The sequence below is a fragment of the Bolinopsis microptera genome, chromosome 1 (assembly GCF_026151205.1).
Source record: "Bolinopsis microptera isolate Bmic1 chromosome 1, MBARI_Bmic_1.0, whole genome shotgun sequence".
Taxonomy (NCBI): domain Eukaryota; kingdom Metazoa; phylum Ctenophora; class Tentaculata; order Lobata; family Bolinopsidae; genus Bolinopsis; species Bolinopsis microptera.
In genome coordinates, this window is record NC_087072.1 from 10,561,577 (window position 1) to 10,575,301 (window position 13,725).

Sequence of the window (13,725 nt, forward strand, 5' to 3'; positions counted from 1 at the left end):
ATAATTGTTGGTAGCGATATAGTTTTTATGGTATATTCTCCAAAAGTTACATAGTATATTTTCCAGAGTTGAAAAATACGTATTTAACGTATTTTATAAAATATCAAAAAACGTTAAATACGGCGTATTTTATTTTCGCTGAATAAAATTCGTTAAAATACGTTACAAGTGATTTTGTAGCATTAAGAGCTCCAATGAAATAATAAGTGCTATTTCTAATCATACAAGTTAAAAGTTTGATTAAAACTCGCGTAGCTCTGTAGTTGATCACCTCGCGTATGATTTAAGGGAACTGTGCACGTGCTAAAGCGTACCAAAGCGTGCAAATACGAATTATTGCGCGCTAAAATTCTGAGCCTCGTCTGTAGTGCTTCTGCCTGTGAAACTAACTGGTCCTCTTGGGAATATATTGTTGATAAACGCAGAAATAGACTAGCAACGGATAAGGCCATAAAGCTAGTAGGCATTAATGCCAACCTTCGACTTATCCAAAACATGGAGAAATGTGATTTCAATGATGATTACGATTCATCTGAGTAATTGTGTTCTTAATTGTGTATTTATTGAAACTTTTTTACGGACGATTTTCTACACAAATATGAATATTTTTCTGCGTTCAATTCCAAAAGTAAATTCCAATCCCGTTCAAGGGAACAAAATAAATGAAATTGAACCGTAATGACGATGTGTCTGAAAAAATTGCGAACGAAAGACATAACTTATTAAGTTTTTGAATGCAATTACGAAAAAAATAGGCAAACGTATTTTAACGTATTTTTGACGTATTTTATTTCTAAGCAAAAAAACGTTAAATACGGCGTATTTAAAAAATTATCTCACGTATTTTTCAACTCTGATATTTTCCATATATTATCAAATTATGTTGCTTACTGAGTTGAACCACATGGACCACATCTCTGACTAGCTGGAATGATGTGATTGTCCTTCCAACCGGCTATCGTTGCATCCACAATCTCCTTAAATGTGGGATATGGTGGATATAAATATGGGTTGTCTTCTTCTGGTTTCTTCTCATTTTTGCCCTCTGTCATCGATGCTGCATAGTCAATTACCGCCCTAGCTAGCACTTGCCTTTTATTATCATATATTTCAGATTTTGTAATCCATTTTATTGGCCGATAATGTATCATGAAGTTTACGAAAGTATATAATTCAAATAAAGCTGGGTGGCTTGACTGCTCCACTTTGTTTCTGTAAAGGGAGAGTAATCTTCTGAAAGGATCTCGAACCACCAAAAATCGTTTCTCCTCTTTAGTCTTAAGGTAAACACCATTCAGAAATCGTCCGTACTCACTAACCTTTTTTTTGAAATCCTCTAATTCTCTAAAGCCTCCTTCGAAGTGCTTCATTTTAATATGTTTATCCTGACATGTTTCGTCATCAAAATAGTCGCTGCAGAAATGTGCAAACACGTTTGAGGACGCTGCCTTGTACACTGGACACCATCCCAACAAAGATTTGCTGAAAAATTAGAAGAAGTAGAAAGTAGAAATCGAAAATAGAAAACTAAATTGTAGTTTTCAATCTCAACCTAAAGCCCGAAAAATCGATCATGTATTGAAAATTTTGACATTTATAGACTTGCAAAGACTGTACAATGACACAATGTACAGTTAAAATTTTCTATACCTTGCCTCTTTATACCGTAATTTGGGCGGACATCACGAGGACGCTAAGCACTCCAGCGTTCGATTTATAAATAATTTCCCCAAGAAAAGTCAGCTGTCCATATAAATTTAATGTCTCTGTTGTAAGTTATAGTTAGATGAACTTACGGAAAGTAAAACATCTCCAAGATTTCAGAAAGTTTAGATCTGACAGTGTTGTTACATTGTGACTGTATCCAATCCAACTTTCGTTCGTTTTCTTCCGCGAACTCTCTGAATAAAACATTTGTTGATGTTCAGCGTGAGTGGCTCTCAAGCGTTTTAATTTACTCTTTATGATGTAACGTTTATGTAACAAATGGTTGTGATATTACAAAATTAACTCATTGAAATCTTATATATGAGGGTCAAAATATCAAAATATCTCACTCTGTATTAGGACACAATTGGTCAGTTTGAATAAACTCCTCAGTTTGGGGTAGGTGTAGAGACGCAAGGGAGGTTTCGAGCTTTTGGTCGTTCTGAATTCAATAGTGACAATAAATATTTGGATTCGGACTTCTGTTTAAATAAACTTGGAAAAGCTTTATACATATTTCCATTTTTAAAAACATCGAGCTAGCAATGCCAAAGAGGGCGCAACACGGGATGTTGATTTTTTCTGTTCACCCTTTTGTAAAAAGGCAATAGTGAAAGGTTACGAATGGACGTTTTTGCAGAAAAACGTGGATTTTGGAGATAGCAGTAGGTGGGTTTGAATATGTTGTCATCTGTCCTTGCTTACTTCCGTCCGTTCCCATGACAACTGGCGCGCAGTGCAGCGCGCGAGTATTGCTTGCGGAGATGTGATGTATAAAGCTTGCCTGTCAATGAATGCGCGGCGCGAGTGTATTTTGATGTATACTATGCAATGTATAGTATTAGCTTATAAGCCCAATTTGTACGTGGCATGCGTAGTTTTGCGTACTGATGTGTATCAATATTATTATTATGAAGTGAGCTGATTGGAGCTTATATTTATAGTTATAGTGAACGGAAATCTAGCGTCCGCCAAAACGAAACAACGGGCGCAATTCTTGTTCATAAACCAATATTAATATATTATAAGCTAAGTGTACTCCTGAAATGCAGCTACAAGCCAGCGAAAGTAAAATTTAGTTGCATACAATTACATAATACACGATATTTTAACGACACTTACCGTACATGGTATGTTAACTTGAGAAGACCCGAGAGAAAAACATATGGACCCGAATATAACTAGCAAGAAACATATTGTGCATCCGTAGCAGAAAAACTTGTCAAATCTCATCATAAACGACTAGAATGTATTAACTATCGCTATTAATTAATATAAGTTGCGTTTTAGATATTAAAATCTCAGGATATTGAAGATTGAGAAGGTTTGCTACAACGATGTAACAATAAAGTGCATAACAAAAGTCAGTAGATCGGTATCAAAATTCAAATTACAGCCAAACAATGTTATTAAATTAACGGGCCAATAAACAGGATTAACACTCTTCTTAGATCGAATGTAGCTCACCCCAGCGCGTGGGGACACGTTTTTGCTAGTATAGTTGGCAACATGATCAAATAATCTACTGATTCTACCTAATGTAATTGTAGGTAAACAATACAGGTTCAATAACGAACAAGACACTGTTACTTAAGCAGATTGAAATACGAGCTGATCGCACCTTCTGCAATCATCTCAAAGGAGCAGGTGGATATGAAGTGAATAAGAGGGATGAGATGTTAACAAATTTAGTTATACTAGGACTTAGGAGGTGAAATGTGAAGGTATTGATTGTGATTGTGAACGTATTGATGACGTTATAACGTCAGAATTTTAACAAACATTTCAACGTTGCAATCCCTTTACCTCTATGGTCACTGTTAATTAAAATAAACACAATAAATATAAAACGCCGAACATCTCCGCTGACAAGAGCAATTAAATTCATTTATTCAGCTTATTATAGTGTCCCAATTAGTTAATGTTAGATACAAATAATAACTAAGATGAGACAGATGACGGACTTTTGAGAAACAGCTGAAAAATAAATCATATTTCTTCATGTCCGTTCATATAAAGTCTGAGGTATATAGAATGCTGATGCAAAAGCTATGACTGGGAAATATAAACATGATCACATGGAACTGGAAGATGATTTACGGAATCTCCACTGGCTTGATATCAAAAAGATATGTTTAAATTGGTTTAAAGACATACTTAGTCAATTTGTCACAATATAATTAGGAGAAGCTCTATTCCTAGGATTTAATCAGTTTAATGGGTATATTTACTGATATAGAGTATGTCACAGTGGAATTTTAGAGTTATAACTGATGGTTTTATTTTTCCGGTCTCACATTTTATTTGATTCTTAATATTTGGGCCTCTATATAGTTCTTTTAGCGCTAGTACTGAGAATGCCTTGAGAAACGTTTAATGCGCAGACAACATATGTTTTTGCAGATTGGATTCAAATCAGTTGTTCACAAAAATATCGGATGTGCAGTTATTTATTTCCAATTATTGTCAGATTATTTGCAGATTTGGATGAGGAAACGATAAAACCAGGCATTTTTGCCGACCGAACCGAACTTCAACTTCTAATTATAGGCTTATAAATCAAGAGGCTTGCATATAATGAACATATTGACACGGGTGCAGAGTTGAGTCTGTACGGAACCTAGTAGTTTCAGATCCTTGTTTAACTTGCCGTACAGCAAGGTCATCCACTACTTTAGCCCGGCGAGGCACATAACTCCCTCTACAACTCCATGACAAATGTTTCATATATACTAGCCGAGTTCACAAGAATATATCCTTGTGTTTGAGAAGAGCTCAAACATATGTATATTACATATGCTAATGAATTAATGAATTAATACGCGTGTTAGCGTTTTTTCCTCATATTGCAATTTAACAACTCGGTAATTTTACATTCCCAGTATGTAAAAATATGTTCTGCAGAGTAGCAAAGAGGATTTTATTGCCGAGAAAAGCATTATACCACTGGTTTCATTTCATGGAATTGATAAAAAGTTCGGCTGTGTTTCGACTTTCGGTAAAAGTTTTGCCGAACTCGAACCGAACCGGTAAAAAACAGCCAAAACCCGAGCCGAAATTTTGGTCGTTTCCTAATTAAGTAATTTAGATCATTGCCATCCCGTCTATTGACAATAGTGTCAGAATCAGCTGAAAATTGAAAACTTTGTAGAATTAAAACAGCTGTAGAAACTTTCTAATCTTTCTAAACGGGACTGTGATAAATTAAAGGAAGCCAATGTACTGATTTAGATTACAAGGCAATACTGAAAACGATACTGAAAAATCTGCTCCAATTGGTTAACTCAATAGCATGTTCTTAATCCAAGTTTGGGGCACTGAATAATTTTGTGATCTTCAGAAAATGACGGACATGCGACAAACCGAACGGGTGTTAAGACGGCACATCATCGAGATTGACAAGGCTCGGGTAAGTTTTATATCTAGTGCGACTATTCTATCAACATGGACATAATGTATGCATAATTTGGAACAAATTGCATTGCTCGTTTATTATGAAGAAATTTTTACTTTATTTTCTATTATCAGTTTCAAATCTAATTGATACATCACTCATCCATTCAGGCATCAGAGGCGAGGCAGCACCACAGGGCAAAGCTACAGCTAGAGGATCTTAAGAAAAAGGTACAGTTTTTTTCAAAAATCCATAAAATTAATTTCATTTTCTTATCAAGTTCTTATCAAGTTCTTATCAAGTTCTTATCAAGTTCATATGGATTAATTTCAATAGATTTAATGTCATTTTTCTCAATATAGATTTTTATCGACACCAATTGTTGAACATTTGAACGAGATTTTGGCAATAATTGCTGTATACAATAAGATTTATATACGGATTCTTTAAAACTTTAAGAATAATGAAACAGCCAACATTAGCAACAACTCATTTTGGAAATCGATAATAAATAGCGAGTTGGCAACTCTAATTAAGCTCTCCTTGGAATAGCATGACCACTTATTAAGCAATTTGGCATAATTTATTTCATTCATCATCGATTTGGCCGAACATTCATAGTCATTTTTATTTTTTTCAAAAACCTTTTCCATACAATAAAAAAGTACAGTTACATATCAACATATCTCTCGGTTGGTAAAGTTTTAAATCTGAGAATGTCCTAACACTTGAATGGAGGATTCTTCTGAGGGCAGCCCCGAGATAAGAGATCCAGCTTCCACTCACACTCCTCCTCAGGACACCCAACTACCATTCCTTCAGCTGCCTGACCATAACTTTTGAGAGAACGGTTGACCGAGTCTGCCCGGTTGAGAGCACACTGCTGGGCAGGTGTTGGGACCATCTCCTCGCAGTGCAGCTGACCGCAGCTATCGTAAGCTCCCAGTCCAGAGGACTGTTCACCTAGAATCACGGCGTTCTTGAAGTTGTCACATTCGTCTGTCACCTCACAAGCATCTTGTTGAGGATCCACCTTGCACTGAGGTGAGTGGGCAACTTGCCAGTTGGCTCTGAACCCAGAGTCGTTATCCCAGCAGAGACCCAGGCTTGATCCACCTTTAACTGGAGTCTCTGTCGAGAGAGGTGTCTGAGAATTGCCAAGGATGACGTGGCCGGACATCAGACCATCGTAGTACGCAGAGAAATGAGGGCATTCAGCTTTTAGATGGAGGCCTGTGAAGGTAATTTTGCAATTTCCGAATGTTCGTGGAACGTCCTCTTCAACTTCAAACTTGCCTTTTCCGATGTTGACTTTCCATCCTCGCTGAAATTCAAAGACAGTGGTTCCAGCAAAGATTGTTATGGTCGAGAGAGCGGTATTCCCATCATGTTGATCGAATGTACCGTAGATGTACCAAGCTTGTGTATAGTCTCCACCAGGAAGGAAATCAGCAGCTAGCACATGACTGCACGCCAGATCGTAGTATGAAGCGACAGTGTCGAACTGTTCGACAGCACCTCCGGGAAATGTACTACATACCGGGAGCGATCCAGGTGGTTCGGTCGGAGCCTTTGGTTCTGTTGTTGGTGATTTGGTAGTAGGAGGTTGGGTAGTAGGAGGTTTGGTAGTAGGAGGTTTGGTAGTAGGAGGTTTGGTAGTAGGAGGTTGGGTAGTAGGAGGTTTGGTAGTAGGAGGTTTGGTAGTAGGAGGTTGGGTAGTAGGAGGTTTGGTAGTAGGAGGTTTGGTAGTAGGAGGTTTGGTAGTAGGAGGTTGGGTAGTAGGAGGTTTGGTAGTATGAGGTTGGGTAGTAGGAGGTTTGGTAGTAGGAGGTGGTTGGGTAGTAGGAGGTTTGGTAGTAGGAGGTTTGGTAGTAGGAGGTGGTTGGGTAGTAGGTGGTTTGGTAGTAGGTGGTGGCACACACTCATGAGTAAATGTTTCCATGTCCGGAACACAAGTGTGTCGGGCGGGGCAGGTTACACCATCGCAAGGATCTTGGACTATAACATAGCACGTGGCCGTTTCTACTCGAGGAAAGCCAGTTTTACGGTAAGATATGCACGTGTAGTAGCCTTGATGGTCTTCTTCCGTTGCGCTCGTGTAATTCAAACTCTTGACACGTTCAGCTTCATCAAGGAATCTTTCATTGGGGATCTGCTGGCTTTCTTTTTCAAGCTCTCTGCCGGACGGAATATCATCCTTTGGGTGGTATATTTTATCTATGACTCCTTCAAATTCTATTATGCAATCCAAATCAAAGTCGTCTCCGGGTTTGACGAACAATAGTACAGGGAATTTTACTATCGCAATGTTAAGGCTAAGCTTTAAAGAAAGCACCACTAAGAAAAGCTGCCAACTCATTCTGAAGAAATCTAGAATGAACCCTGGGATCAGCGGAGCTGTGTGCAAAGGATCGGTTTAAGGATGGGGTAAAATTCCACGTAAGCAATTCGTTGCGATTGATCATAATTTTCTAAGATACCGTATACCCGGTGAAACTGTGACCTTTGGAGGTCATTTGTTTGTGAAGTGGTCAAGATCCAGCTTGCAGTCGAAGCACTCCGTAACCATCCACTTATCGAAGTACGAAGTCACGTTGACGGGTCATGTTCTCGCCCACGTGGAGGCTTGTGTTGTAAGCCAACTGCGTCCGTGCGTCATGGCGGTCATGGTAGCCGTTCGTATTTTTGACAGGTCACCTTGCTCACCATTCTTCAGAATGGGGCACTGAAAGAACTATAGATTAGATTAAAAACGAATTTGATTCATTTTGTCAGTTTGGATGATCAATAATTAAACGATTTTTAAGACGAAGGACAGTCGTTAAACAATAACAATGAGCCTACGTTGTTATACCCCCTTTTACCTGGCATCACGAAACCACATACAGCGCTACAGGGCCTAATCTTTGTAATTTTATCTTAGAACTGTGGTAATCTTTACAACTAGACAATTCCCACATTGTTTGTGGTAGTTCCATGGACTCTTGTGACTGAAAGATGTCATTTCCTCTCATCCACATACTCCTCTCACGCATTTTATTTTTGAAAACGAGAATTTCTTTATCTTCAGGAGAATTCCCCAACTCCCCTAGTACCAAACAAATCGTGACCCATCATCACAAAACTCATAAAAACCTACCAAACCTCCTCAGTCTTCATTTAACTTCATTAAAATTTGACAAACATAATGGCCCGGTACTGATGATATACTACAAGTTCGTTACTTCACCACATACACAAAAAGCGGGTGGCGCCAAGTTATTACTTGATTAGTGATAACAGCTGCTGACCATCACTTCTCAGGCGGAGAGTACGGAAACTCAGCTGGCGAAGACTAAAGAGGTCGATTCCTTGATCCAGGTGCGTCAAAATCTCCATGACAACAATTTGTATGGCTGAACAAGGCTTCAAACTGGCTGCTTTTATTTTTATCAAGTTTCTTTAGCTACAGTGTTTGCCTGCTGGAATGTAAGCTGATTCTTGGCGTAGTCAGTCGAAATTCTGTGATCCGCCAAATCTCCAGTGCCAAAACCCAATTTCTTTAAAAATCGCTTTTACTCCTTACTAATACTGGAGAGAAAAGGTAACTGATGCTTTAGTTCGCTAAGATTGACATTTGACGCTTTGATCTACAAGAAAATCTGTAATGGGGACCAGTTTTCTTTAAAATGGTATGACTATGATATATTTATTATTATCATTACCGAAAAAATATTCCAGTAAATATGGACGAAGGACAAGATATTATGTTGTAACAGGGTGTTTCGAATCGAAATACCCTGTTACAATCGAAACTTTCAATCGAATAGAATTTAATTATGATTCATGATCTAAAGTTCTGCAATCCTTCGGGTCGCTAAAAAATTACAAAAGATAATTGAACATTCTACAGCCAGCTATAAGTATTACGTGTGGTCAAAGAAATCCCGCATCCTTGCTCAAATTGTGAGAATTTAAATATTACAGTATGAGGGACGAGGGTGTAAAGGATAGGCAAATTAACAGCTCCTGTTGGAATGTCGATCATAGTTATCTTGTCACTAGGCCTTGATTCTCTGTGCTCTAGCCAAAAGCACCATCTAGTTGGTACCACTTACGGCTGCCTGATAACTTGGCCCATTGAGATTTAAATGCCTTAACAATTAATCAGTGGCTTCAACACGTATTAGCAAATCAACTTCCCCACCCCTATTGTTAGCATTAAACGGAAGGCATCTACTTATCTAATCTTTCTTTTATATTTAACTTACAATTTTACCCTTTCAATATTGTATATTAGTCAAAATTGAAGTATTGTTTGTCAACGAGCATACTGATAAGGCGGTTCAGTTCTTGTTTCAGAATATAACCCACTTGAGGATCTCAAATCAGAGGTCAAAGACTCAAGCCGCTATGCAGAACTTTGTAAGCTCAATCAGCACAATATGATGACATAGAAAATAGAAAATGCACTGAAAACTGAAAAGTAGTTTGCGACCCCTCATATACCCCTAGGTAGCATTAATATGCCCCTGAGTAAGATTTCCTTAGATAACCCCTGCAATAACCAACTACAACTTAAACCACCTTCCCCTTGCTTTAAAAAAATTCCACCAAGGTGTTCACACTTTCCGTCCTATCCCTTATTTACTGACTTTACTGAAATTGCGGGTATCACTAGCAGTCCGATGATTTTAAACCGCATAGTTTCTTATGATTACGTATTGACTTACAGCAGATATGTGTTACACTTACATTAGTGATAAGACTGCTACATCGTCTGTCACAAAAACTCGTAGATTACAGTAGTTGTAATGAATATCAAAGAAGCCGGCTGTAACAGCCTGTCACAGCATTAGTGCGAAGTTCAGCCAACATTCTCTATATTATCTTCCATGTTAAGAGCATGGAAGTAGCACTTGTTAGCACTTGATATTTGTTCATTTTGTTTTGTCTTCCCTACACAATAGCCCAGGGTATTGTCTTAGCCCGTTTCTGTTCTTTGACTTGCATCAATCTTAACATATCGGATGGAGGCGTATCGATCAACACAAGAACAAGAAGATGCCACCCAACAAACATACAGACATACACGTCATACAGTACATATTATACTTTACATGCTGTCCGGTTCAAGTCTGGTGTTAACCCCACAATTTATTTCCCGAACAGTCCCTGTTTCAACTTCACTTTCATAGTTCGCAGTGGAAGAGAGGTAGACCTCGTCTCATGACATTTCTGCTCTCACCACACTTCACATCTTGTTCCCCCCGTAACTTATGTTCGATCCCAGTTCGGTTCCACTAATCATAATTCCCCTAATTATAATTTTGTCTCGCGACAACAAGCCTGGTATACCAATTATAATTATCAAAATACAAACTTATGCCATATTAAACCATAATAAACTACGAGGGTTTCTATCGCTTTTAATTATTTGCGTTAGGATTTGTGTGCCGCATTAGTCTTGCTTAAGGTCTGTTTTCACCGTCAAATTACAGGTTGCATGTCTAGATTTTTGCATGCCACCCAGAAATTTGAAAACTTGATCCTGACCCCGACTTGCGTAATTTTTACATTGTACCTACTTAAGTACATACCCTACCTACCTAAAAGCATAGTTTTGGATCATATAAAACTTATAATAATAGAATGTGAGCAGACTGAATGCATTTAAAATGAATATAAGCTTGACTGCTCATTTCTTTTCGACATTGTGGAGCATGTTATTGTACGCTCATGAATTTAGCTGAATATCGAGTAACGAAACCATATAATAGTACAGACTCCGAGTAACACTTTATTAAATCAAGATTTTATTTCAGGAGGTTGTAATGTTGCAAGCTTCCGAACAGAGACTCAAATCTCAACTCGAAGATATCAGAAGCGTAAGTCAGAACTTCTTTAGAGAATATATAATAAGTTCACTTATGGGTTTTAGCAATTGGCATATGAGAGTGTTCACTATTCTTCAAATCTTGCACCTGGATGAATCAAATCAAAATTATCCCAAATAAAGATAGTAACTTGGTTTTGATTTATCACCGAGTGTATATTAAAGCGACGAAGTATTGAGTAAAATAAGGAAACTTAGTGACAACCTATTGTCGTCTTTCGAGCTTCATATTCAAATGTGTATTGCCCTTCGAATCTTGAAGTGGATCGATTGATGGATAGAATCGAGGATCCTATCACCGATGTAAAACTAAAATAAAAACAACATTGTCAAGCTTCAGCGTAGGTATTATATATTATCATATTAGTGAACATATCTTATCGTTCTTGAACCCCTCGCTGTCATCTCAATTTGATCGCTTGTTCCATTCCTCTTATTTTTCTCTTTGAACAATTTCTCTCCAATTCCTCTCATTTTCCTTCTCCTTGTGGCCTGGTTTCATCAGAAATTGTTACGTTTTGTCCTTGTCGATCCTCCAAGTTCAATTCTGTGAACTTAAATAACCGTAGGATTCTCCCGCCTATTTTAATCAGATATTTTCTCATTTCTGCGTTTCTGATAAAGTATACAATTGGATTGCATGCTGAGTTAAGAGGAAGTAAAATGTACAAGCACGTTATTTCAAATGCAGGGTGAAGACAGTAATGAACCGTGAAGTCGCACTTGTTATCGAAGAAGCGGAAACAGCAGATGACCAAAAATCCTATGTTGCAGATACAATACAAGATTGATAGTATTTCCATAGTTATTGTTGCATCCTTCTTCCAGGAGGCCATTTGTGAGAAAACAAGTTTTGCGATGCACAGGGCGTTGCAGAAAATTACGATAACAAACATGATGAGTAAGAAAAAGAATTTTACAGAATCCGTAGTATTTCTCAATGTCTTGTCCACAACATCTAAAGTTTTCAAAGTAACTGTAACCAATCCGAAAACTATTGATGCAACAATTATGAGATGGGTGTTGAGTTGATGATGTGGCCAGATGATGCTTATTGTTCTTACCACCGAAAGTAAACACGTTATAAACCCAGTACACTCCACTGTTACCACAAACGCTTGTTTCATTAAGTATTGAGCTTCCTCGTCTGTGTCGTACTCGTCAAGGTAATCGAGAAGCAGCCACCCCATTAGAGAGATACACACAAGAATATCAAAGAAGTTCAGAAAAATGAATAGTCGCTTGTTGAGGGTCTCCGTCGTGTTCATTCTATCATTGGACCTTCTTTGAGTAACGTAGTAAGACAGAGACAGTAGATTGGTAATTATCCCAACAACAGTCACCAAAGCGCTCGGACCCAAGAAAGGTATCATGATTTTGCTAAAGCTCAGGGTAGTATTTTCCTTTTCCATTATTACTCCAGTAGCAGGGAGGTGTTGAGTGTGCACTTCGATGTATAGAGTTTTTTGCTATTGAATCGGGTTAAATAGGTCATTGGTAACTCAAATCACCGAGGGGGGAATTTTGTGTCGCTAGTCCCAACCCTGTGGAGCCACGCCCATATTTCATATCAGGTGCATATATGGGAAATATGTATCTCAGCTTCTGAAGGTCTTAGAGACTCAAACTTGAGTTTAAAATGACCGCAATGACCATGTTTATATTAGTACTATGAAGGTCATGAAAGCCCAAAATGCTTATTTTTGGAAAAAATTCAGAAAAACTGATTTTCACAAGCAAAAAATCTACTCTAGAAGTTAAGTGAAATCGAGTGTAAAGTTCAGTGTCTACAACGTTTCTAAACATAGGATCCTTTGTAAGATCATTCTGAATCAGAATTGATAAGGTATGCAAATTCTATTAGTAGTTTTAACCCTAGGGTGCAAAACTCCTAAATTACCCCTGCAGGCGCAAATATATGACTTTTCTATCTCAGCTTCTGAACGTTGTAGGGGCCTCTCTTTGAGCTCAAACTAACTACAATGGCCACATTTATATACCGACTATAAAGCACAAAGCAACTTAGGGTCTATACAGCTTAGTTTTTAGAAATTCATTAAAAACTTTTTTAACCTTCATGCATCATCTCTAGTCTCTACCCAGCTACCACCAGTGCGTTATGATTTTAGATCTTTCTAGCAACCTCTGATATGAATGCTACCTCTTCCTCTATCCAGCTACTATACCACCGATTCCAGCTGTTTTCACCTACTTCGGCTACTATCTCTTTAGCTACCACCAAGGTTCCTCCAACTTCTGCTATTTCTAGCAATCTTAGCTTAGGTTAGTGGACTACTTCTTGCCCTATCTAGCAACCATCAGACAAATTCCCTCTTCCTTAATGAGCTGGAAATTGTTGGATGCAGCGGAGGTAGCACTCATATCAGAGGTTATAAGATCTAAAATTATAACGTATGGTGGTAGCTGGGTAGAGTTGACCTAGAGCCATAATAGCCGAGCAGTACTGGAGAGAGCCCCAGAGAGGGAGCTGAAGGCAGCCTTCTGAAACTGAGTATTTTCGCAGTTATACCAAAATTAAAGTTAGGTGGTATGTGCTGCTCCATAAATGTTATCCTAATGTGTTTATGTTGAACGTTTTACTGTGCTGCAAATATCTTTTTAGCCCGAGATATCATTATTAAGTACATGTTTGATCATATTACTATTTTATGATGCATGAAGGTTAAAACAGTTTTTAATGAATTTCTATAAACTAAGCTATATAGACCCTATGTTGCTTTATAGTCGG

At 38.0% G+C, this 13,725-nt stretch overlaps 1 protein-coding gene across 30 annotated transcripts in view; it reads left to right on the top strand.

Annotated features, from left to right (window-relative positions):
• LOC134811502 (putative leucine-rich repeat-containing protein DDB_G0290503) overlaps positions 1–13,725 on the top strand; it is a 109,558-nt gene that overhangs the window by 39,803 nt on the left and 56,030 nt on the right. For all 30 annotated transcript variants that reach the window (XM_063818480.1, XM_063818516.1, XM_063818418.1 and 27 more), the window contains 4 exons: positions 5,048–5,116; positions 5,272–5,331; positions 8,405–8,461; positions 10,906–10,968. In XM_063818480.1, the coding sequence (XP_063674550.1) occupies positions 5,048–5,116; positions 5,272–5,331; positions 8,405–8,461; positions 10,906–10,968 (249 nt within the window). The remainder of the gene's footprint in view (positions 1–5,047; positions 5,117–5,271; positions 5,332–8,404; positions 8,462–10,905; positions 10,969–13,725) is intronic.